The following is a 23,633-nucleotide window of genomic DNA, read 5'->3' as shown; positions in this document are numbered from 1 at the left end:
TCATCTCAGTGACGAACTGAAAAAAAATCAAAGCGAAGAACGTCATTTAAAAAAAAAAAAAAAGTGTCTTTATTTTGGGATATAATACAAGAACTATATAACTGATAAATATTTACAGTAGATACGCTGAGTGTGTTTTCTCATTTTTTGTTTGAAATGCTACTTACAACAGGGTAAAAAGGCCGAATTTCATCATTTACATCAATTTCATCACATGCTTCATCTGAATTTATTGACCTGACATTTGATGAGGATGTAGAGTAATTAAATGAATTCGGGTGCCCTTGGGCTTCAACAGTATGTGAAACTTCATGACCTTCGGAACTTGGACTTAATAGCCTATGTATTTCCATAGAAGTTTTCTTCTTATTCTCTTTCTTGTGAGGTAAAAACTTATTACCAATAATATTCCCTAAGTGCTGTAAAACAATCCTGACAATGTCTCTCTTCAAGGCCGTGAAAAACTCTTCTCTTGACCACAATTTGTTATGGTACTTTAAATCAGGGACTTTGACGATTAAATTATTAACATCGGATAAGAGACTATGAGAGCCTTTATAACACACGGACATTAGAGTTTTTCGAATTATAATAGATTTGACATTGAAAAATGTCCCAGATCTCTTAACCATTTCATTAATGTTGTAATCAGGCTGCATAAAAAGTGACGCTGATATTTTCCTGTGATCGCCTTTATACTTTTTTTCGCCTCCTTTGTTGCTTCGTATACTGCGCAAGTCCCAGGAATCAACATCTTTAGCATCATACGTGGATGAGGAGCCATTAGAAAAACTGCGACGCAAACCTGTGGAAGATAAAAAGAATGAACTAGTGGAACTTCGTGGCACAAGATTTGGAGGAGTGGCCTCTGTGGGAGTTTGTTCTATCTTTGGAAAAAGATAATTCATTAGTTTTACAGATGTTTTATGATCCATCTTGAAAATCAGTGGCTGTAAGGAAACAACCAGCTCTTGCAAATCGGAAATCCCTCCAACTGACGGACCCATAATCCAAAAAATCTCTACCATTGAGGCGTCTTTATTATAGGACGAGTTTTCAAAAAATGGAGCCAGCAATTCAGTGAAAACAGGATTTTCCTGTTGATTAAAACATTGCAGTGAGGAGATGGAGATTTTATTACTATTGGCGCCGTCAGATGTCTCAGAACGAATGAAGGTAGAAGGTCCAAGTCCGATGGTTACAAAAGGGGTCTTACTTTCATCATACAACTCCCAAATCAATTCATCTGTTCCAACTTGCCACCTCAATTTTTTCTGTTTCGCTTTCTTCCCACTCCCCATCTTATCATACGTTTTTTTGATTGCCGTCATAAGGAGTGTCAATTTCAATGTACTAGTTTGAATGTCAAAGGTTAACTCCTGACCTGATTTCCTAAACAAGTTTGGATCATGAACCTTTAGATATGCCCGTGTATAATATAACTCTTTAATTCTATCTTGTAGTGTTGTAACAACGGATACATCAAGATTCTCCAGGTTATTCCTAACCTCGTCAGTAAACAAAACCCTAGAAAGCTTTTCAATCTTCTCGTCCAAAGATGATCCGAAGGATAACAAATCCTCTGCGATTGCATATACTGCACAGTACTGTTGACAATCAGATGTTAGAACCAGTCCTGGAAAGGCGATACGAAATCTCRAATCACAGGAAAAAGCTGACGTGTTATTTGCACTAAAAAATAAGGGATTAGGAGCAACATATGTTAAGAACATTGATCTTCGCTTCAGGAAAACATGCTTATCTAATAGAGATCCGTCAAAACACATTTCTAGGGGAATCCAGGGGGGCCATATATCGGACTCTTTATCTAACCCGTATCCATTTTTATGGAAGAACCGACCTTCAGGACCTTCCAAATCTTTCTTGAATAACGTGAACAGTTGTATATCTTTTGAAATAGCTGTATATCGGGTTTCTACAATAGTATCAACGTCAACCGGAATTCTTTTCCCAGATTTTCCATACACTTGTACTATATCGATAATGCCCATTTCTATATCCCTAGCAGCCAAAATAACTGCCGCATTCCTTTCAACGTCAGATTTAATCTGCACTTGAGGGGAGATTAATCTGAAAAGATAATTATCAACATAATCAAAGTCATCGCTTGGAACGTCCCTGATAAGTTCTTCAAAACGTTCGATGAATTCCGAATTACTAGCCAAATCATCCTCGAGCATGGAACCGTAGTCTTCAACAGATGTTCTGACACCAGTTAAGACGTTTCCTAGCAACTCTTTTAATATAGTTACGGACTTATAAGTCAAAGAAAACCTCATAGATTTTCTTTCAAAAGCAGTGGAAGCATATTCCAAAAGATGATGTCTTATTTTATTGTCAATTTTCAACTCAATATTATGAACCATGAACCTGTTGTCATAAGTGGACTCAACTTGCATAGTAGAGGCCTTTCTCATAGATACAAACGATTCAACAGTATTAGTTCGCAATAATGATATCCTAGTCGGGGCCCGAACGTTGTCTAAATTAGCATCCATGTCAGTAAGTGAGCTGGAACTGGAGCTGTCATCGTCGTCACCGACTTTTATTTCCGGAATAGCTTCTGCGATTTTTAAATCACTTAAAATAGTGTTGACTGTGTGTAATCTGTGCTTCAGTTCGGCTATCTCCGCCTTTGTTTCATTCGCACGGTGTTCTGATTTTGTACTCACCGACCCTCCTTTTTCTTTAGATTCCATCGTGTCCAATGTGGTCATTAAGATTTTCAGTTGCACTTCTATTTCATGTTTCCTTTCAGTTGCTAACTTTTCTTGCGTTAATTCTGGATGATTTTTGCCAATCAAACAATTGTGTGATTCTTCAGTGCCGAAAGGACAAGCTAGCACATAACCATCGTCATTTACTTTTCTGAAGTAAGATATCCTAGGCGAGTACAACAAAGGTATTGCTTCTAACTTGAGCGGAAGTGAGGAGCCCAGAGATACCTGATTTAAATCTATGTAATCTTCAAAATCATACCAGTCTGATTCACGTAAAGACTCCACATCTCGTGGGGACATAGGGCGGGATGGCTCGTCTTCGAGTATACCATCGAGACCAGTAGTGAGGATTTCTTTTACAGCTTTTTGATCAAACACCGTGGATAAAATTCTAATATCTGCTTCAGCACAATCAATCTCACCCCTGGACATTTTAAGCTTCCATACAGGTTTCGATTTATTTAACTTCTGGTCCGTGTGCGTCAATTTAATTCGTTTTTGATGTAAGTCGATCTTTAAAGAATCAAATCTTCCTTTTAAACCAGTAAAAGTAATCTTGCTATCTTTTTCAAGATCATATTGTGTGGTAATGTGTCGATAAATATGTGTGACCATTAATCGCTTTAAATGTAGCTGGTACGCTATTGTAAATAACGCGCGCCCAAATTTTGTCTTGTTTTGAAGTAAATCAGTGAACAAACGTCCTTGTCTAATAGGACCAGACGTATACGTATGAAATAAGTTCCACCATTTTAGAAAGTGAGTCAAAGCGTACGGCGCAAGATAAAGGCTGTTTATAGATCCATGTTCTGAAGAGTACACACCAAATGACATGTGGATGAAGGAGGTTCTGAATCCTTTATAAGTATCATGATGATCCAAATCTGCTACTCCATCTGGGTTCATTAGCTGAATTTCATAGTGTGGTTTATCCGGAAGAAATCTCTCTTCATCCCCTGCCCTTGATATATCACCTTGCTCAAAAAGCAAGCCCAATGTCCAAATTACCTTTCCATCTAGTTTCATGAAGACTTTATCAAACTTATTTACCTTGGCAAAATCTGGCACTGCCAATTGAAATCTTCGGGATTTAATCTTCAAAAATTCTTTAGGGTCTGCGGAATTATGAACATAAATCGTAGTACCACCAGACCAGCAGAAAGCTAGACCTGCACCATCATCGGTGATTTTATAAGGATCATGAGAACCTTTTATGTTTAAATGCATTTCACTGCTATCTGAAAATTCATATATCCATTTACCATGTACCAAGTATCTGAATTTGTCCCAAAATCCTAGCTTTTTAGATGGATCAATGAGAGGTTTGGTCAAGAAGTCAAACCAAAGCATTAAAGACTCATAACCGGGCTGCAGAGATTTCCCCCACGTTATCCTAGCAGACGAAGAAGATGTAACCATTGACCTGATATTGAAATACGTTTTGACTGAGTTAATAGTACGAATGATGTGCGAACCATATATGGTATTCGCATCATTATAAGGGCTTTTCTCCGCTGCATTAACAAAAGGGACATAAACAGTATGAAGAGCACAAGGTGCTGGCATATTCTCAGCAAATACAACATCACCAGTTGTAAATGTATCCGGAAAAGATATAGCAGGGATGGGGTAATCTCTTAGCCGCAACTCCCATAAATTGCTTCTAATTTCGAGGCCAAGAATAATCAACAAAGTGTACTTCGAGGTTTTTGGAACTTTCTTCCCATACTCGTAAAGAAAGTCCATGTAGTTATTTAAAGGAAAGGAAGGGTCGCCTAATTTAAAATCCAGATCTCTCACAACCAAGTTAGCAACTGTACTAGTTTTCTGTCTAGTAAACAATTGATATTTTGTGCCAAGCTCCTCACGACTGATAACACGATAGGGCATACCATAGAAGGTTAGTTTCGCCTTCCTGTATCTAGCGATCCATGATGTCGAAAAGTTTTCTAGCAGCATGAGGTAAGCTTTTTCTTCATATTCTTTATCGTTTGCATAGAAATCCGGAAAAAAAGTTTGACCTCGTGAGGTGTCATACAGTGATCTTAAACGTACATTCATATCTTCGTATGTCGATAGTTTTTCCTTAAACTCTTCCAACTTTTTTAATCTTTCACGTTGCTCTAGAACACCAACTTTTAAAATCAATCCCAATTCTTGCTCAAAAGGATCTTCTTCAATATCAATCAGAAAGTCTTGAGAACGAATGTGCAAACTTAATATACTTTTAGGAAATTGCTGTTGCGGATACAACCTCTTAAATTCATGCAAGGTTGAGAATGCCAGTTTGATTTGCTTGAACGATTTATACAATGTAACGATGTTATCAGTTATCATATAAATTCTAAAATGGTACTCGGTGTGGAAGTGAATTGAAGAAGAGCATATGGCCACGGATTTCGTTTCAATAAGTTTTAAAACATTCAGCTCAAAGTCATTAATATTAATTAAAGAAACATACACTTTAGTATGCTTAACATAGACAGACACCACATACGCAGATAAAGATGCGATCGTGAGTTTCTTAGTGAGATTTGAAAAGTTTAGGTCTTCTAATATTAGTAGCACTTCTGAATTATGCGGAAGCCTTAGTTCAATGATAATCTTCCCAATATCCACTGTTAGCCTATCCAAGATATCAACCCGCTTTAATCCACTCGTCGAAGCCTTACTCAATTTAGAACTAGGACGGAATTTCATCCATATGCTTTGAATGTAGAACAAAAGCCAAATAATATTTACGTCCACCTTAAGTTTTATCTTTGGAAGTGAAAAATGAATTTCGTTCAAGTCGTTTAAACTCAGTACTAAGTCCGTGAATCGAACAATGCCGTCAGGAGCTGATTCACAACTCATACCATCCGCAACACGGTATATCGATGCATCTACTACAGTGAATTTTTTTCCCTGGTTGTCAGCTAACAATATGGATTCTGTGAGCACAACTTTAGCGCCTCTTGTTACGTCAGACAAGTTAAAGTTTTCAGCCTCCACAGGATCCAAGATCCGTGGAAGAAAGCCAGCAATCAACAACGAGCACGAAATGTCTTTTAGCCTCAGTTTCAATGCCCATTTAAAATTATTCTTTACTTTACCCATGTTTTCCATTCTATAGTCTTGTACTTCATGAGTTTCATTTCTTTTTTCTCTGCTTGATATTAAAGAATAAATCGTATCAAAGGCGCGGCTTAAAGTGTGTAAAACTTCGACATTATCGAGGCTAACGTACGAATGTCTTAGTGTAGACTGAACAATTAGTTTGGAATTAGAAAATTCATCCAAGAATGTGTCTAATCTTTCAAAACCACAGACCGGTATGGATACTGGGCTAGCATTATCATCTGTTGGAATTCTTAGATAAGAAAGTGATGTACCTACAATCTTGATATAGTTAGATAGTTGATTGGAATCCGGAACTGTCTTGGCAAACGGCCAATCAGGACGTATCGACACCAGCTTTCCCCTCGATGCGGACATGGACATATTGTTTCGGCTAAATAAAGCATGCATGCTGAAAACATTAAATGTCACGTTCTCCTCATTTGATATATGTAGCCTCGAAACGAAATTTGACATGATCAATTCGAAGTTGAAACTGGGGAATCGATCAATATCAAAGTCTAGAATATTTAATGACATACTGTTTGTGCTTGTGCTTGATGAGGCCTTAGAATTATCAAATTTGTCTACCAAATGAAGAATTTCTAATACTTGGTGTACAGTAAGGAAAACCGAAGGATTTATTATGTTAAAAATGGACGTCAGCTTTGTTTTTTGCAAGGGCACATTATCCAAAAAAGACAATAACATATCTGATGTTAACACGATATTTCCAAAGGGAATTCTAATCGCAGTATTGCCGTCGATATCTATAACAACAGCATTTGCAGATAGTGATAGTTCAAAATCCCCCCATGTAGATTTATTCAAAGGTAAAAGCTCCAAAGCGGATACGTTGTTTAAAATGGAAATCGATTCTAAGTAAACCTGAGCACTTGATATGCGGATCGTGAATTTTTCTTTATACATGAACTTGACGTTTTCTACCTTAAGGTCCAGGATATTCAAAGTTTTTAAGGGATAACGAAAAGGCTTCAGCATCTTGCGATATGAGGCGAGTGTTTCCGCTTCTTCGCTCGTGTTGTGAGAATCCGATTCATTTAAGTTTGGGGTGTTTCCTCTTTCTTCTGGAAGATGCCAACAAACGTCGTTTATTTTAAGGCTCGATTTCCAGTTTCTCAGTATAACTTTTGAACTTTTGCTATGTTTTTCATCTTCTTTCGCAATTTTACATACGACAAAAAAACCAGTATGGTTTAAAGTATCTTTTGTTTCAGGATGAGTAAAATCATGTAAAAATGCCTCCACTTTGATAGTATCATCGCGTGGGTGTGATATCGTTATAGAGCCTAGGTTTAGTTTGTATGTCTTTCCATTTGGCATCGTCAATGTTAAAGTATGGAGGAATATGGAGAATGGGAATACTAGCTTCAATATTGATAGAATTCTTTTATTGATAACAAAGGTAAACGTTTGGTTCTCAGGATCGAAATATGTCTTAGAGTCTCTTGTCGAATGGTCTGCAGCTCCGGAAAACTTCTTAAGTAATTTCAAATCAATATTATGGAAGACAAATCCAGGTCTCCAACCTATCCGCAGATTTACCTTGCCAATAGATAGTTCAGCAAAATCTGTTAGGATGAACGCTCGCCTTATTGAAGTACCAAAAAAGTACCCAAATGAGATCTTTCGTATTGCGGAATTTCGTAGTGTTAAAATCCATGATATGAGCAAGCTTGTAATCTTCTGAACTGTTATGATGAAAAGCATAAATATCAAACCAAGTTTAGAAACATCCCAAATTTGGGACCACGGAATCATAAACATGGCAAAAAGTTTTCTGGCAAAAAGCGGGCTTCTGCAATCAGTGGTTATTATGGACGTCAAGCTTAATCGAGGAAGTTGGCCAGCAAAATTGAAGTGGATGCGTTACGTTTCAGGTAAAGACTTTTCTCAGCAGAAGGTAAGGATTTAGATTCCAAAAGAATAATCTATTATATCGAGTAAGTTGCTAATCGTGTTTTTCAAATACGACGCATGGGTATGCCTTTTGAATTTGACTCGAGGCTGCTACTTTTGAATGAGTTGGCAAATCTATCAACCCTTAAAATGTACCTCTCCAACCGTACAGCCTTGCACTTGAATGGAAAAGTGATGAACTACAAAACTGTACAGAGATATTTTACGTAGATGTGCGGGATTAAGGGTTTGAATTATCCCGCCCGCGGTGCCCAAATTTTTCACCTTCGGATTATAAAACGATGCCAATCATCTCCAGCCAGTTTGTATGCCATCAAATAGGAACAAAGCAGTCTTCGGCCAATCTCCTGCTTCCTTCTTATCCACCCCGTTATACTCAACTAATCTACCCGAGCGAGAACAATACAAACCTGTAAAGGTGTTTGATGAGGTCCTTGTCATTGTTGGCGTCCAGGTAAATACCCTCCTTAATTACGTCTTTATTTATCATTGGTTCTGATGCAAACGTTTGAAGACATCCCAGGTTGAAAATCGACTGCGTAAATTCCAATCCATCGGCACCTTTAACACGTTGTACTTCAATTGGTATTGTGCTTGTTTCGTTATATATAAGTAGAACACTGTCTTTTGAAGAAGGCCCAACGCTTTTTATTTCTGAAAGTCTTGATATTATAAGTTCCCGCAGTTGAACGTCGTATTCTGATAGGAATGTTGCCGTATTCACAACAAGTTTTCTCGAGGCGGAACCTTGTAATATTGAAAGTGGGAACCAAGATGTTGCAGCTGCTAAATTGTCCCGCACAATAGAAGCTGAATTCAATATGTATGAACTTTTGTACGGTTTGGAATAATCTAGTATGGGTGCCAGTTTTAGCATGCTGTTTTCAGCATGCTGATCATTTCCAACCATTGGTATTACTTTTAATGGAATTAGTAACTCTCTACAAGATTTAAGTTTTGAGATCTTTTCTGCCCTCATTGGGGACGCTAAGAGCCTGCCGTACACATTATTTTCCAGATCAAAATTCCCCAAATTATTCTTTTCCATCATTTCCTTCTCATCTTTAAAGTATAACTTTTTCCGCTTATCAGACCATTTTTCGAAGTTCGTAACAATTGGAGAAACATGCTTAATATGTCGGTTACAGCCTACTTTGACGCCCTTCTTTGGGACATTTATAAGTAGCTTTTGGTACAGTGATTCTGCCAAACCCATTTAACAGAATCCCAGACGTTACCAGAAAAGGCTACTGATAAAGGAATGTTCGATATTTCCAATAGTCATCAAATAACTAATGCGCATTGCCAACGTCCGACATGTGAAAAATTCGCCCTATAACTTAAACGAAAAAGTAGATAATGAACAAGCAGCGTCAATCCTGGCCCGGTTGTAGTAAAGCGGATGAGATAAAAAGCCTAGAAACCTCACCTTTATCCGGATGTCGCTATGAAATTAATAACTTTTTCGTTTTCTCAAAACGTGCGTATATTTTTTATTAAGTAGGATACTACTATTTACTTATAGCTACATGATGATTGCCTAAGAATATAAGGATTGATTCAGCTTGATATGGTCCTCTTCTTCATCTGCTTCTTCAATACCGGTAGATGAAGTTCTTCTACTTTTTTCAGAAGCTTGGCTTGAATTCTTCTTGTTGTTCATTACGCTGTTCAAAGAACCAAATGAGATGTTCTTTCTGTGCGTTCTTATTGGATGCGTCTTCGTAGCCTCATTCTTAGACACAGATACACTATTACTACTTCTGTTTTTATTTGAATAAAAAGGTTTTTCATTAGATTCGGTACGCACTAGTGGAACGTTTCCGGCACTAGATGTCTTCTTCAGGCTGTTGTAAGGTGGTTTAATATCTTTAGATTTCGGTGAGTGGTTTGAATCCGGATTTGATTGCGACATACCTGGGTTGGTGTGATTTAATTCCGAATCATTCAGCTTCACCTTTGGAGGATACTGCTGGGGCATATAGCCGGCAGAGCTTCTACGAGAGTTGCTGAAATTTTGACTTCTACCTTCTTCATACAAAGGCGACTGGTTTTCAAAAGCTGAGAGTTCGGATCCTCTTCTTGACTCTGAATTACAGTTCAGTGGTATTCCAAAATATCCGTTTGCATTGCCGTCCAGTGGCACACAACTGGGTGAACTACCAGGTACATTTTTTAATAATGATGGTAAAGATGTCCTTCGCTGATTGACAATCGAAGGAACACTGGAAGCACGAGATGATTTATGACTGTCATCAGAATACGCACTTGCTGAAATGATCGCTTCCGTTCCGTGACTGGTAACGGCTACCTGAGGTACTTCTCCAAAAGGCGATACCTTTTGGGTAGGAGAAGCTGCCAAATTGTCAGCTGAATGGTGGTAAAGGTTATGTGTCCCAGAACGAGGCGAATGAGGCGATGAGGAAGGCATTGTGAATGCGGAACTCATGGCATTTTGCGGAGCACTGTTTTTTCTTTCTCCTACTATGGCTAGATTACCGTTATCATCAATGGCTGGAGTATTGACTTTTGACCTATATACAGAGTTCATAGCACCCGCATTCGTATTTGCACCATTGATATCAATATACCGAGGACGGTTTGCCCTCTTAGTGTTTAGCATATAGACAGAAGAAGATGGCGTTGCCTTTTCAGAGAGGTTAACAAAGCTCTCTACTGCTGTAGTAGCCGTGGTGAGTTTGGAGCTTTGGGAGTTCTTCCCACTATTGTAACTTCTACTTTTCAACACCTTTTCTTCAATAAAGTTGGATCTCTCCAAAGTATTGTTAAAGCTTGTAAGGGATTTCATATCTTGGACCCATTTTTTAAAAGTCTTTAATTCTTCAGGAGTTGGTTCAGAACTAGCAAAACAAATTTTGAAAGTCCATTCAACATTTTTGTCTTTATTTGTCTTGTTATTAATGCTAGAGTCCTTAGTTTCCGAAGAGTTTCCCTTAACCTTTTTTTGTTCTTTTGACTTAGATGAGCCCTTCAAGAATTTTGGAACGGACACAATTGAAAGAGTAGAAGGCGTCCGTTGATGCTTATTTTTCTTTGTAGACAGTGTACTTGCATTAGAAACGGCACTTGAATCTGTTGTAAGTGATGGATCCTCCGAAAAGTGATAATTGGCATATCCTCTTAAAGTGAAGATCATGTCAGTACTTTCAATGAAGCTACAATCGTTCAAAGATAAACTGGACACTGGATATAGGTTGGACGAAGTCATTCCCTTCCTAGTTTTGGTTAATTTCAAATCTTGCGTCCCATTACTGGATGGCTGATTACCATTAGCAGTGCCGTTTTTATCGGCAGAGCTATTGCTAGAGTATTCAGTGGCCTTGTTTTTTGAACGAAGGGGCTTGTTCTCTAGAAAGAAATCGCTGCTTTTAAATTCGTGGAGGTAGTTTGTAGTCAACACAAAATAACCCTTTGTAAAACCCTTCGATGATTCTGATCTCTTGAATAGATATCCCACTCTGATACATTTGGCCAACGGCGATTTCATGTTGGGATAAACAATGTCAGATAGTTTTCTGGGTTGTGGTAACGGGTCATTCGATTTTAGATTCATCAAGCAAGTTGGATGATGAGCGACGAAATTATCCCACTCTAGCGCCGGTGGTCTGGATAAAATACCTTGCTGCAATTCATGGCACACATTTTTGATCATTAAACGTGCTTCCGAATCAATTAAGGCAGAGTAGCGCTGTAAGGCACATTGGATTTTCGAGTAAACTATTTTCTCCAATTGCAGTGCAGCTGTCTGCAGATTCACAAACGCTTCTTGAAGGTAGTTTTCTTCCAGCAATTGTCTTTTCAATTGTAAATCAAGTTGCAGTTTCAAAAGATATGGGTCGTGCTTTGGTTTTAGTTTTTCCTTTTGTTTATTATCCGCGTCACATGTTCTATCAACAAATTTCACCGAGGCAATATACTTGTTCAAAAGCCTACTTGTTATTTTGACATGTTCACCTATATTAGTCCTGAAATCGCCGTTTAATTCTTTGATTTCTTTAATTTTAGCGCTCAAGTCCTTACGCAGTCCTGCCAGTTTGGGAACAAGAGACGCTACTATCTCCTTTGAAATCTTGTATTGTTGATTACCCAAAGATAAATGGTATTTTTTCAAAATGACCTGAATATCTTGAATGGATCCAGATCCAAACTTCATGAAACCAGAAGAGGCAGATGTTACTTGCTCTGGGAGTTCTGGCTGAACGGGTTGTGGCTCCTCCACATCTAACTGAAGTTTGTTGTCATTTTTTTTGAGAGCCAAAGGGACCGGCTGAGGTTTCTTGGCAGGCACCTTCGAGACAGTTGGATCGACCAGCTTGTTCGATCCTTCTTCCAAATCCGTGAGGAAAGCGAATTTCACAGAATTCTTTAATTGGTAATTGATTCTTGCAATCTGTTCTTGAGAATAGGCAGCTTCTCTGAAGTAAGCGATCAAACTTTTAAGTATTTTCTTCCACTTGTGGAATCTATCGACCAAAATATCGGTCGGAAATTCCCTAACAAATTCCGGGGAATCTTCAAAAGCGCTTTCCGCCTCCAGATCGGATGTTTCAGCCTTATCCTTAGCCTTTGGTTTGATCTTCACCTTCCCCTCTCCCTTGGGCGCTTTCTTAGGGATAGGCACGTTGACATGATAAGGTGATCTGAGGTCTGACTTAGGAAGTATATAGTCATCGAGCTTTACATCCGAGCCATCCTTGGCATCCGGTCCATCGGACGGTGAGAGATTGGCCGGACTTCCGAATGTGGGCACATTTCTAAGCGTTAAGGAGTCAGGTATCATATCCATCAGATACTGAGAATCCCCGGAGTACATAGACGCCAGCTCATCGTTACTGCCCCCGAAGGATCGGTAATTCTTCGGCAGCTCCAAATTCCTTGAAGAGTTCCGAGTAGAGCACGGAGTCCCCGACTGTTTCGTCACGTCACCGCTATCCTGCTTGGGGAACGTGAAATAGTCGGACATCTGACAAACAGCTTACTTCTCTTTTGCGTTTTCTCCTTCTTGCACGTTAAGCCATAAAAGCWAACTCGAAACAAGAAAAAAAGTTCTCTTTATAACCGTTTTTCCTTAGCTTTAGTTGTACCAGCTTTGGTTGCAATGTCTACTACCCCACTCCAAAAGATATAAAAGCTTTAAGAGTGCACCCAATGAGTTGCAAGTAATAAAACCCCAAATGTGGCAGCCTACCCCTCCTCCTTTAATACCAAGCTTTTTCGCTTTGTATGAAACAATTAAAGAAACCGATTCGCGGCCAGAACGGCGTTATCCGCATCCGACCCCAAAATTTCGTGATGGAGTTTCAGCATTCTTCACTAGAAGGCAGCCTAACCTCATGTCATACTCTTGCAGAACGTGAATAGATCAATTGACGGAGAGATCTGAGAAGAAGAGGAGAGATTCTTATAGGTACTATATTGCAGTTGCTTTTTGCCTTTATTTTAAGGTTCGTAATGCTCGCATAGGCTACACAAGGGTTATAGTTATATATATGTATATGCGCATGTCGGGGCGTGCCTGCATGAATCATTTCTCAGTCTTAGTGACTTTGTCTTCGGCTTTCCCCTTCTTAAAGACCTTTGCAGCTACAGAGACCATGGTAGAGAACCAGATTACGTTTAAGACGTCCAGGACAAAATTACCTGCGAGGATGACGATGGTGTCGAAGACAGCAAATCCGGGTTCGTTGCGCACCTGGTAGAAGTCGTAGGATAGCTTCCCAATTTGGTACCACCCCCAGGCGATTCTGGCCACGAAGAAGATGACCATGAGGGCCATATTGTTCAGCAGCAGCATTAAGGAGCAGAATTTACTTTTGTGGGGTAAGAATTTGATACCGAACCATCTGAAGTTCAAGGAGGGGTTCGACAATTCGAACATCAAGAACACAGGAGCATAGTACTGGATGTACGGTTTCAATCCGATGCAGAACACCACTGTGGAGATGATTCCGTGGACAACAAAGGGAAAGGTGGAATACATGGTGGAGATGTAAATGTCCCAAACGAAGTAACCAATGGCGAAAATACAGATGACTTGGGTGTCTCTGGTTTCTGCAAATACTCGAGAATGTGAAGTTTGATAGGGCTCGGCTGACGCCTTTGGATCTAGTAAGAACTTCAATGAGTAGTATAAAACCACTATGCTTTGTAGAAGAGATATCAAGTGAACGGAACTTTGGTTGATCAAAGAGGTGCTTTTCTTCTTGTAATGTTGAGCTTGACGTTCAGGACTAACCTTCTCATCTTTCTTTTCGCCATGCACTTGATCGTAGTTCAGTTTCCATCTAACCAGCGGTGGGAATAGGATCCACTTACCGAAAAGGAACCAGATATGGTAAAATATAGCGACGTAAAAAATCGAATGTAAGTTGGAGAGAATTGCTTCCGACTTGATCAGATTGTGTTTCACCAAACACGGAATCACCGTCGTCTTAAATAATTCCGGCTGAGGAAGCGTCAATAGGACATTCATTTTCTTTCGCAGGCGCTTATCTTCGTGTTCGACCTCTTTCCCAGACCAAAAAAATCAGAATTACAAGATTAAAACTCTTATATGGATCTGTTCAACAAACACTCACTTCTCGTTCTCTTTCTGGCTCATATTAAATATGCCCTCGGATGCAGCTCGAAAAAAATTGGAAAAAAATCGCGTTGAGAAAATAGATCAACCAACAACTTGAAATTTTCGTTGATTTGAGCATCGTACCAAATATGTCACAAGACAATAGACCAGACTGTAAAGTTAAAATCGAAGAATGTTCCAGTTCACATAAATAAAACTACACACAAATAAAAGAATAGCGTAATTAATAGAAAAAAAAGGGAAGAAGCTCCCCGGATCAGTAAGTCTTGTTCTTCTCATTGGCATTCTTGGCATCGTTGTCGGCTAGAATCAAAGCGGCCCTTTTCAATTGCACAACATTTGCGATCTGCTTGAAAACATAGCCGGGGAAACTTATTAGAGAGGTCCATTTCCCAAAGTTGGCGTATTGAGGGAAGATGTGCATGTACAACCCTGCGTAGAATAGTTCGTTGAAGAAACAAACAGTGAACAATACGTCTCTTCTGGTGTAGTATAGATGTAGCAGTTTGGACTCGCCCTCGCCAACGCTTTTGTGGGAAGCCTTACCAGCACTTAAACTGGCGTACATGTGCATGTAATGACTGGTGATGTCCAAGCCCAACATCAATTGGAAAAAAACACACCATTGAGGGTATTGCACACATAGGAAACACATCAGACCAGCAGTGCTTGATCTGTCTGTGACCATGTCCAACACGGCCCCCAGACTGGACACCTGGTTGTACTTTCTGGCCATAGTGCCGTCTAGTGCGTCCAGCATACACGACGTAGTGTACAGCCATGTAAACATCATTGGGTGGTTCTTCATGACGAAAAAAGCAAGGGCTGCAGTGATAATGCGGACATAGCCGATCTGGTTGGGGATGTACCACAGAACATGCTCTGTAGTGACCTTTTCTGGTGTAGTATGCGAACTCATCTTGTAATGCCACACTCCCTTTTTGTCTGTACGACCTCCAGGCTGCGCACTGGATATAAGCACATCAACTATTCCTTCACTTCTTTCTTTTTTGCTTATATACTACAAGTGAAAAAAAACCTCGAGACGAAAGGGACAATAGGAGGGAGTTTCCACATTGGGTAAGTATTTCTACTTTGGGTATTTACGTACGGAGCGACGTGTGCTTTGCAGCGGATGAAAAATTTTTATGGAAATTACAAGCTCATCTCATCTCATCTCATCGCTGTTTTGTATATAACACAAGCAGGCGATTTCGAGAAGGGCAACACACACTTTGACATACACCGGAGTCAGCTAGAAGCACAACACTGCTATGTCTCGTATTATTGTGAAGGGTTTACCTGTCTACTTGACGGACGATAATTTAAAAGAGCATTTTACAAAGAGGTTGCGTCAGAAGCACTCTCATCAAGCTGTCAGTGGCAGCGGTCCAGACCTCATAACGGATGTTAAGATTCTTAGGGACAGAAATGGGGAAAGCAGAAGGTTTGGTTTTATCGGTTACCGTAATGAGGAAGACGCCTTTGACGCCGTCGACTATTTCAATGGCAGTTTTGTTAATACTTCTAAGATAGAGGTTTCCATGGCCAAAAGTTTTGCAGACCCAGGAGTTCCGCAGCCTATGAAGGAGAAGAGAAGGGAAGCTTACAAGAGATTCAGAGAGAATGAGGAAAAACTGCTTCAGGAACAAAACCAAAAGAAGGCGAAACTAGACGATAATAAGCACACCAACATCGATGAAGAGATTCGTAAGAACAAGCATTTACAAGAGTTTATGGAAACAATGAAGCCAAGTTCACAAGTAACATCGTGGGAAAAGATAGGCATTGACAAGAGTATAGAAGACAAAAGGCAACCACAACAACCAACAGAAGATGACTCCCATGTACAGGGGAACTCTTTATTGGCACATGCTTTGGCTTTGAAAGGAGATGATAAAGACGAAGCACCAAGACTGGTTATTGAGCATGAAAGTGATGACGAGTATTCTGCTTTCAACAACAACAAGGATGAAGGTCAAGACAATGAAGGAGAGGAAGAAAAGATGATAAGTCTAGATAATTTGGAGAACGCCAACGCAACCATGGGCAATGATGATGATGATGATGATAATAACGATGAAGCGGAAAACGAGAAAAGGAGAAGCCTCGCCCAAAATGAGCAGGTCTCTGATTTTGACTGGTTCAAACAACGTCGTATCAGAATTAAAGAAAGTGAGGGAGAAGCAAGAGATAAGTTGGCCGCAGCCGCTGCTGAACAAAATGACAACGGCGACGCTGAAGAAGAGACACAACCAGAACCAGTAGTTCCACAAAAAACTGACGAAGAACGGGCTGTTGAAAAAATTAATCAAACTGGTCGTTTGTTTTTACGTAACATCCTGTACACTTCCAGGGAAGATGATTTCAGGAAGCTTTTCGGGCCCTTTGGAGAATTAGAAGAAGTTCATGTCGCTTTGGATACCAGAACAGGCCAATCCAAGGGGTTTGCATATGTCCTATTCAAGGACCCCAAGAACGCAGTGGAAGCATATGTTGAATTAGATAAACAAATTTTCCAGGGGAGACTATTGCACATTCTTCCTGGTGACGAAAAAAAGAGTCATAGATTGGATGAATTTGATTTGAAGAACATGCCGTTGAAAAAGCAAAAGGAACTTAAAAGAAAGGCTGCCGCATCTAAACAGGCATTCTCTTGGAATTCATTGTACATGAACCAAGACGCCGTTTTAGGTAGTGTGGCTGCCAAATTAGGTTTAGAAAAGTCCCAGTTGATTGATGCAGAGAATTCAAATTCAGCAGTTAAGCAAGCGCTGGCTGAAGCCCATGTGATTGGTGACGTTAGGAAATACTTTGAATCCAAAGGTCTCGAATTGACCAAGTTCTCGCAGCTGAAATCGACGAACCAAAGAGATGATAGAGTAATACTCGTGAAAAATTTCCCTTACGGAACAACTAGAGAGGAGCTCGGCGAAATGTTTGTACCATTTGGTAAACTAGAAAGATTGCTCATGCCACCAGCTGGTACAATCGCTGTAGTCCAATTTAGAGATGCAACATCCGCAAGGGCAGCGTTCACTAAATTATCATACAAGAGATTCAAAGATGGTATTTTATATCTGGAAAAGGGACCTAAGGACTGTTTAACTAAGCCCGCAGAGTCGGATGACTTAGTTGATGAAGCTTCTGCAAAGGAAGAAGAAGCGCCAGTCGAAATAAAGCCTTCGTTGAACGATCTAATGGAAACAAACAAAGATACTAATGAGGAGACATCAGCCACCCATGACGAAGATGTTATCGATGGTCCAACCGTCTCAATTTTTATCAAGAATTTAAATTTCACTACCACCAATCAAGATCTTACAGACAGATTCAAAGTATTTACCGGATTTGTTGTTGCTCAGGTAAAGACAAAACCTGACCCAAAACATCAAGGCAAAACTTTGTCCATGGGTTTCGGTTTTGTGGAATTTAGGACCAAAGAACAAGCAAATGCTGTCATATCTGCTATGGATGGCACCGTAATTGATGGGCACAAAATCCAATTGAAATTATCTCACAGACAAGCATCTCATAACAATAATACGAATGTTAAATCCAAGAAGAAAAGCGGTAAAATTATCGTTAAGAATTTACCATTTGAAGCTACGAGAAAGGACGTTTTCGAATTATTCAATTCTTTTGGTCAATTGAAATCCGTTAGAGTTCCAAAGAAATTCGATAAGTCTGCAAGAGGTTTTGCATTTGTGGAATTCTTATTACCAAAGGAAGCAGAAAATGCTATGGACCAATTACAAGGTGTCCATTTGTTAGGCCGTAGATTGGTCATGCAATATGCAGAAGAAGATGCAGTGGATGCAGAAGAAGAAATTGCTAGAATGACCAAGAAAGTTAGAAAGCAAGTCGCTACTAATGAAATGGCAGCTTTAAGAAACAAAGGTGGTAGAAAGAAGTTAGAGCTTGATGATGAAGACAATGAAGGCTTTTAGATCATAACCAGACAATCTCAATAGAATTTTATTATATTCTACAACAACATATTTTTATATATAGATCATATTATATACCTTAACAGCATGAAACTCTTTAGAAAACTCAGAAAGATGCATTAAAAAAAAGAACAGAGTACCATACAGCGTTCTCCTTACGTAGTCTTTAACATTCATAGAAAAAAAAATAAGTAAACTCAACTACTCTTATCAAAACATTCATTATCACATTATGTATAAAAAAACCTGTTGTCAAGGCGTAATTCTAATAAAAGGTTGAAAAAGGATCTGAATGTTCCGAACCATTGTATAGAATTCCACTCGAACCTTGTTTCCCGTCCCTATGTCTAAAGGTAAAACCAACTAATTTGGAATTCACAGAAGAGTTATCGATCATGGAAGATAATTTATCTTGTCTTTTGAAAACATCTGCGTATTTAGCCATGTCTTCTTCGTTAGTAAAATCGTCAAAATAGCCTGCATCCGTTTCGTTATCTAATTGAGGAATAAATGGTGGTGAGCTTCTTCTTAATGTTTCGAAATTAATCTCAGTGAAGTACGGCATTTTGCGAACCTGTTCAAAAGATCGCACTCTATTGATAGGGTCTGCTATTAGTCTCGTGACCAAGTTCCAAGTTCTATCAGAGAATGCTGCCCGTCCATCTTCAGTACGAGGCCTTCTTAAAGTTTTCTTCCAATATCTTAAGTTTTCGTAAGTTTCGTTGGTGGAAGAACCACTAAATGGTGTGTATCCAACCAAACTTTCAAAAAGCATGCATCCTAGCGACCAATAGTCCACTGTGAAGTCGTATTTTTTACCTTCAAGAACTTCCAAGGCCATATAATCAGGCGAACCAACCATCGAATTAGCATAATTAATTTCGGTTTTCCTCATGTTATGGTACATTTTTCTTCTATCCTCAATAGACCTTTCTGTAAAGGCTGGAAACTCTAAATTTTTTACTTCCTCTAAGCGTATCTTCATACTTTCGATTCTTTCGTTCGATACAGTTCCTGCAGCTAAACCAAAGTCCGTCAGTTTAATATGTCCTGTAGCATCAACCAAAAAATTCTCCGGTTTTAAATCCCGATGAGTATAGCCCAATTCATGCAGAGCGTTCACAGCGCAAAACATTTCGCTGATATAAAACCTTGCGTGGCCACTTTTCAAAATTCGTGTATTGATTAACAAAGTACGAAAATCGCCACCAGGCACAAATTCCATTGCTAAATATAGACTTTCTGCATCTTGGAATGCATAAAGTAGCTTTACCAGCCAAGCTGATCTAGTTGTGGTCAGTATGTCTCTTTCAGTAAGAACATGGTTTGTTTCGTTTAGCTTGAATAATAATTTTTTGTTAAGTATTTTCAAAGCACAAATTTCATTACTGTCTTTTTTCTTTGCAAGATACACTTGACCATACCCGCCCTGCCCAACTTGTGTTAGTATCTGAAAGTCTTTGTGCTTAGGCTTCAGTCTCCTTTTTCTCAGTACTTCATGTTCTTTTTGCAAGTATGATGTCCATTCTTCATTTAAGGTCTTACTCGGCACATTTTTTATGTTTCTCTGCTGCTCGAGATATTTTAGCACTTGTTTCGTACGCTGTCTTCTACTGATGACGTAATCAAACATATCACAATAATAATCAAGGAAATACAGCTGGCATACAGTAATGACCCTCTGGGTCTGACTCTTAGAAGCACGTTCGTAAAAATCCTTAGGTAGCTTCTTCGGCGATTGGTTCAAAGAGATGCGGCCTTTCAAGGCATCTTTACCATTCGGATCACCTGATTTGTGTGCCATTAGGGCCTTGGGAGAAGGTTTTTCATTTTCACAGTTTTTAGCGGATCCATAATGCATATTTAGGGAAGTAAGCTTGGGGGTATTTAAATCATGAAACCCCAAATGGCTCATATTCCCAGTCAAATCGTCCACTTCTTGATCACTTTGAGGAAACATGACTACTAAAGTTCTATCAGCTATCTCTATAGACCGTTATTGATCTGATGACGGAAGAACTTTGCTCAAACAGTATGGATCATCATGTTCGTTGCTCTAATAGCTCGAAAGATATATTGATTTGTGTTTACTTTTTGCATGGGGTATGTGGTGTGTGGGTTATTATTTGCGTGGAATCACATAAAAAAGTAACTCTCGAAATATAACGATGTAGTCAAGCAGCACGCCTCATCGCAGCTCTATAGCACTCTGGAACATTTACGTCATCTGTAGCTGCTGAATGCGTGTCCTCGGATACATCTAGTTGGTATGTACTTCTTGTAGTTGTATTTTCAACATCGTCTTGAATGACTTTGTAACTCTAAAATTTTTGCGAAAAAAATTATTGCGATGAGTTGAAAAAAAAAAATTTCACTCAATGTATGTAAACGGTAACTAACAAGCATACAGAAGAAAGCAAGTGAGAGCCGTCATGTCAAACATTGTGGGTATCGAGTACAACCGTGTTACAAATACAACTTCTACAGATTTTCCTGGCTTTTCAAAGGATGGGGAAAATGAGTGGGATGTGGAGAAGTTTAAGAAAGACTTCGAAGTTAATATTTCATCTCTAGACGCCAGAGACGCTAATTTTGACTTAATCAACATTGATACATCAATCGCAAATGCTTTCCGTCGTATTATGATTTCAGAAGTTCCTGCCGTGGCCGCTGAATACGTATATTTTTTTAATAACACATCTGTCATTCAAGATGAGGTCTTAGCTCATAGAATAGGTTTGGTCCCATTAAAAGTTGACCCAGATATGCTTACTTGGGTTGACAGCAGTTTGCCTGATGATGAGAAATTTACTGACGAGAATACAGTTGTTTTGAGTTTGAATGTAAAGTGCACGAGAAATTTAGATGCACCAAAGGATTCTACAGATCCAAAGCAACTATATAACAATGCTCATGTCTACGCGCGTGATCTGAAGTTTGAACCTCAGGGTAGACAGTCTACCACTTTCGCTAATTGTCCAGTTGTCCCAGCTGACCCTGATATTTTACTAGCTAAGCTAAGGCCTGGTCAAGAAATTTCATTGAAGGCACATTGTATTTTAGGTGTCGGTGGTGACCATGCTAAATTTTCTCCAGTTTCCACAGCCTCTTATAGACTATTGCCCCAGATCRATATCCTGCAGCCAATTAAAGGTGAATCCGCCAGAAGATTTGAAAAATGTTTCCCACCGGGCGTCATTGGTATTGACGAAAGTTCGGATGAAGCATACGTCAAAGATGCTAGAAAGGATACAGTTTCTAGGGAGGTTTTGAGATACGAAGAGTTTACTGATAAAGTCAAATTAGGAAGGGTGAGAAATCATTTTGTCTTTAATGTAGAGAGTGCTGGTGCCATGACACCAGAAGAGATTTTCTTTAAATCTGTTAGAATTTTGAAAAATAAAGCTGAGTATTTGAAAAACTGTCCAATCACTCAGTGATTATACTTTGCATTCCATTCAAAAACAACTTTGAAAAAGAAAAAAATCAAAACATGAAGCTCATAGGATCACTACTTCCAATGGATCTTCTCTTTTCAGTACAGACTAGCATTGGGGGGGTGCTATAATCAAGGATACTAGTACTTAATCGCCATAGATAAGAAAATATAAAAAAAAATAAATATGTAAATGTAACTCTCTATAAAGTAGTACCGGTAACAAGTATTTGTTTTACCCTTTTAATAGCATGCTATATGCCCCCACTGTTTATGTGTGTGTATGCTATTCAGACGGCACTGTTTGAATTCTCTTCAATGTCGTTATTATCACCGTCGTATAAAACAGTGTCCAAAGTTTTATTTAATGGTATTCGAGCAACTACTACAGACCCATCATATCCATCGCTTTTTACAGAATGCACACTTTCCGGCTCTTGGCAATCTAAATCGGCTAGTACAACACACGTTAATGAAAACAAAGTGAACTGTACTATAAGTATGCTAAATTCAAATATTAACAGGCCGAAGTTTCCAGAGAGGTTGCTCTTTGGTAAACGTTCTCCAATCATCTGTAAGAATAACCCACCCCTTCTCTCACCTAAAAGTAGACCATTTGAATTTGAAAACGGTGAGGGAGTGTTTTTGAGACTATCTACCGGAACATACTCACTCAATGGCTCCAGAAAATCGATCGGGAATAAAATAGTAAAAACAATATATAGCATGTTCAGCGATAAGCAACCATGGAATAAGAATTTCCTAATTTGCCTCTTTATGGATATAACAGAGGCATTGTCTTGTTGTTCAGTTCCATTAGAATGATTATCAAGCGCTTCCGTGGTGAACATTCCAGGAATCCTGATCGACGTGCCTCCTGGAAGAGTTGCGATCCCCGTAGTATTACTGTCACCGCCAGCGGTCGCTAGTCTACGTAACTTAGCATCACTCGGGAAAGGGGAACTTATAAGGGATTGCACTATCGCCCTTGTTATGAGTGTCCAAACGGTACGATCGAATTTAATGTATTCCAGTAATATCAGAACATATCCAAAATAGCTCAGGTTATTTACCAAGTTCCTTTGGAAGTTCCTCTTTCGTAGTTCATACACTCGCTTATTTCCTAAAGATAAGTTTTCTTCAGTATTACTTTCAAAATCGTCCATCATTCGCCGTATCTGTCAAACACATAGAATAGTGAAGTTGAAGTGCTCTCAATTGATGTGTGGTTATGTGGTTGATAAATTTATGCCTTTCGATCTTCTATATTGATTGAAAAGACTTTAAGAGGGTGTGAGGAAGAGCTCAAAAGGATTTCGTTGTCTTCGTTATATATGATTTATTTGAAACCGCTACCTAAGAGTTATCATTAAGCATTAGAAATACACCTGCATAGCTCAAAAGAAGATGTTTTGGAAGATAAATGTTCTTTTAGTATATTGTGCAATAGGAAGGAAGTGTTGATTAATTAGTGGTGACAAAAAAGAAATTGCCACCTGCCAGAATTGAACTAGCGACCTTTGCATTACAAGTGCAACGCTCTACCACTAAGCTAAGGAGGCTTTATATTTTATAAGTATTTGATATTCTATAATTTTAATAAGTACTACTACAATAAAACACATAAATATATCAGAACTTTTTTTTGTTTTGCAAAGTTTTGATATCAATAATAACATGTAATTACGGGCACTTCAATTCTTGCCAAACAAACTCATGACCGTTTTAGTGTTTGCGCTTCGGTTATTTATATTAGCTGGTTTTTTTACCATGTGAAAGAATGAACTAAGAATCAAGACTAAATATTAAAAACATTGGGAAAAGCTGGAAGAGTTCCAAAATATGTTGTAGGCCTGCTTTGC

General features: G+C 39.0%; 9 protein-coding genes and 1 non-coding gene across 10 annotated transcripts; 2 read left to right on the top strand and 8 right to left on the bottom strand.

The window, feature by feature from the left end:
* Nucleotides 1–140: 140 nt before the first annotated feature.
* HOB2 (Hob2p) lies at nucleotides 141–7,628 on the bottom strand (the record flags this gene model as incomplete). Its single annotated transcript, XM_018368545.1, has 1 exon — nucleotides 141–7,628. One exon carries the CDS (start codon nucleotides 7,626–7,628, stop codon nucleotides 141–143), a length of 7,488 nt encoding a protein of 2,495 aa, XP_018219125.1.
* A 538-nt stretch (nucleotides 7,629–8,166) lies between these two features.
* RRG8 (Rrg8p) lies at nucleotides 8,167–8,997 on the bottom strand (the record flags this gene model as incomplete). The annotated part of the gene is made up of 1 exon (XM_018368544.1): nucleotides 8,167–8,997. The coding sequence occupies one exon, from the start codon at nucleotides 8,995–8,997 to the stop codon at nucleotides 8,167–8,169; it is 831 nt and encodes a 276-aa protein (XP_018219124.1).
* Nucleotides 8,998–9,321: 324 nt separating this feature from the next.
* On the bottom strand, nucleotides 9,322–12,765 carry RGC1 (Rgc1p; the record flags this gene model as incomplete). Its single annotated transcript, XM_018368543.1, has 1 exon — nucleotides 9,322–12,765. One exon carries the CDS (start codon nucleotides 12,763–12,765, stop codon nucleotides 9,322–9,324), a length of 3,444 nt encoding a protein of 1,147 aa, XP_018219123.1.
* Nucleotides 12,766–13,326: 561 nt separating this feature from the next.
* ALE2 (Ale2p) lies at nucleotides 13,327–14,274 on the bottom strand (the record flags this gene model as incomplete). The annotated part of the gene is made up of 1 exon (XM_018368542.1): nucleotides 13,327–14,274. The coding sequence occupies one exon, from the start codon at nucleotides 14,272–14,274 to the stop codon at nucleotides 13,327–13,329; it is 948 nt and encodes a 315-aa protein (XP_018219122.1).
* A 367-nt stretch (nucleotides 14,275–14,641) lies between these two features.
* PIS1 (CDP-diacylglycerol--inositol 3-phosphatidyltransferase) lies at nucleotides 14,642–15,304 on the bottom strand (the record flags this gene model as incomplete). The annotated part of the gene is made up of 1 exon (XM_018368541.1): nucleotides 14,642–15,304. One exon carries the CDS (start codon nucleotides 15,302–15,304, stop codon nucleotides 14,642–14,644), a length of 663 nt encoding a protein of 220 aa, XP_018219121.1.
* Nucleotides 15,305–15,659: 355 nt separating this feature from the next.
* MRD1 (RNA-binding ribosome biosynthesis protein MRD1) lies at nucleotides 15,660–18,335 on the top strand (the record flags this gene model as incomplete). Its single annotated transcript, XM_018368540.1, has 1 exon — nucleotides 15,660–18,335. The coding sequence occupies one exon, from the start codon at nucleotides 15,660–15,662 to the stop codon at nucleotides 18,333–18,335; it is 2,676 nt and encodes an 891-aa protein (XP_018219120.1).
* Nucleotides 18,336–18,600: 265 nt separating this feature from the next.
* Nucleotides 18,601–20,295, bottom strand: DBF20 (serine/threonine-protein kinase DBF20; the record flags this gene model as incomplete). Its single annotated transcript, XM_018368539.1, has 1 exon — nucleotides 18,601–20,295. One exon carries the CDS (start codon nucleotides 20,293–20,295, stop codon nucleotides 18,601–18,603), a length of 1,695 nt encoding a protein of 564 aa, XP_018219119.1.
* Nucleotides 20,296–20,767: 472 nt separating this feature from the next.
* RPC40 (DNA-directed RNA polymerase core subunit RPC40) lies at nucleotides 20,768–21,775 on the top strand (the record flags this gene model as incomplete). Its single annotated transcript, XM_018368538.1, has 1 exon — nucleotides 20,768–21,775. One exon carries the CDS (start codon nucleotides 20,768–20,770, stop codon nucleotides 21,773–21,775), a length of 1,008 nt encoding a protein of 335 aa, XP_018219118.1.
* Nucleotides 21,776–22,061: 286 nt separating this feature from the next.
* GLD1 (Gld1p) lies at nucleotides 22,062–22,940 on the bottom strand (the record flags this gene model as incomplete). The annotated part of the gene is made up of 1 exon (XM_018368537.1): nucleotides 22,062–22,940. One exon carries the CDS (start codon nucleotides 22,938–22,940, stop codon nucleotides 22,062–22,064), a length of 879 nt encoding a protein of 292 aa, XP_018219117.1.
* A 321-nt stretch (nucleotides 22,941–23,261) lies between these two features.
* On the bottom strand, nucleotides 23,262–23,333 carry DI49_5553. The gene has a single exon. It is a non-coding gene; the product is annotated as a tRNA-Thr (tRNA).
* Nucleotides 23,334–23,633: the final 300 nt, after the last annotated feature.

Source organism: Saccharomyces eubayanus, chromosome XVI (assembly GCF_001298625.1).
Source record: "Saccharomyces eubayanus strain FM1318 chromosome XVI, whole genome shotgun sequence".
NCBI classification, from domain to species: Eukaryota; Fungi; Ascomycota; class Saccharomycetes; order Saccharomycetales; family Saccharomycetaceae; genus Saccharomyces; species Saccharomyces eubayanus.
Note: the sequence above shows the minus strand (reverse complement) of the source record. Positions and strands in the feature narration are given on the sequence as shown.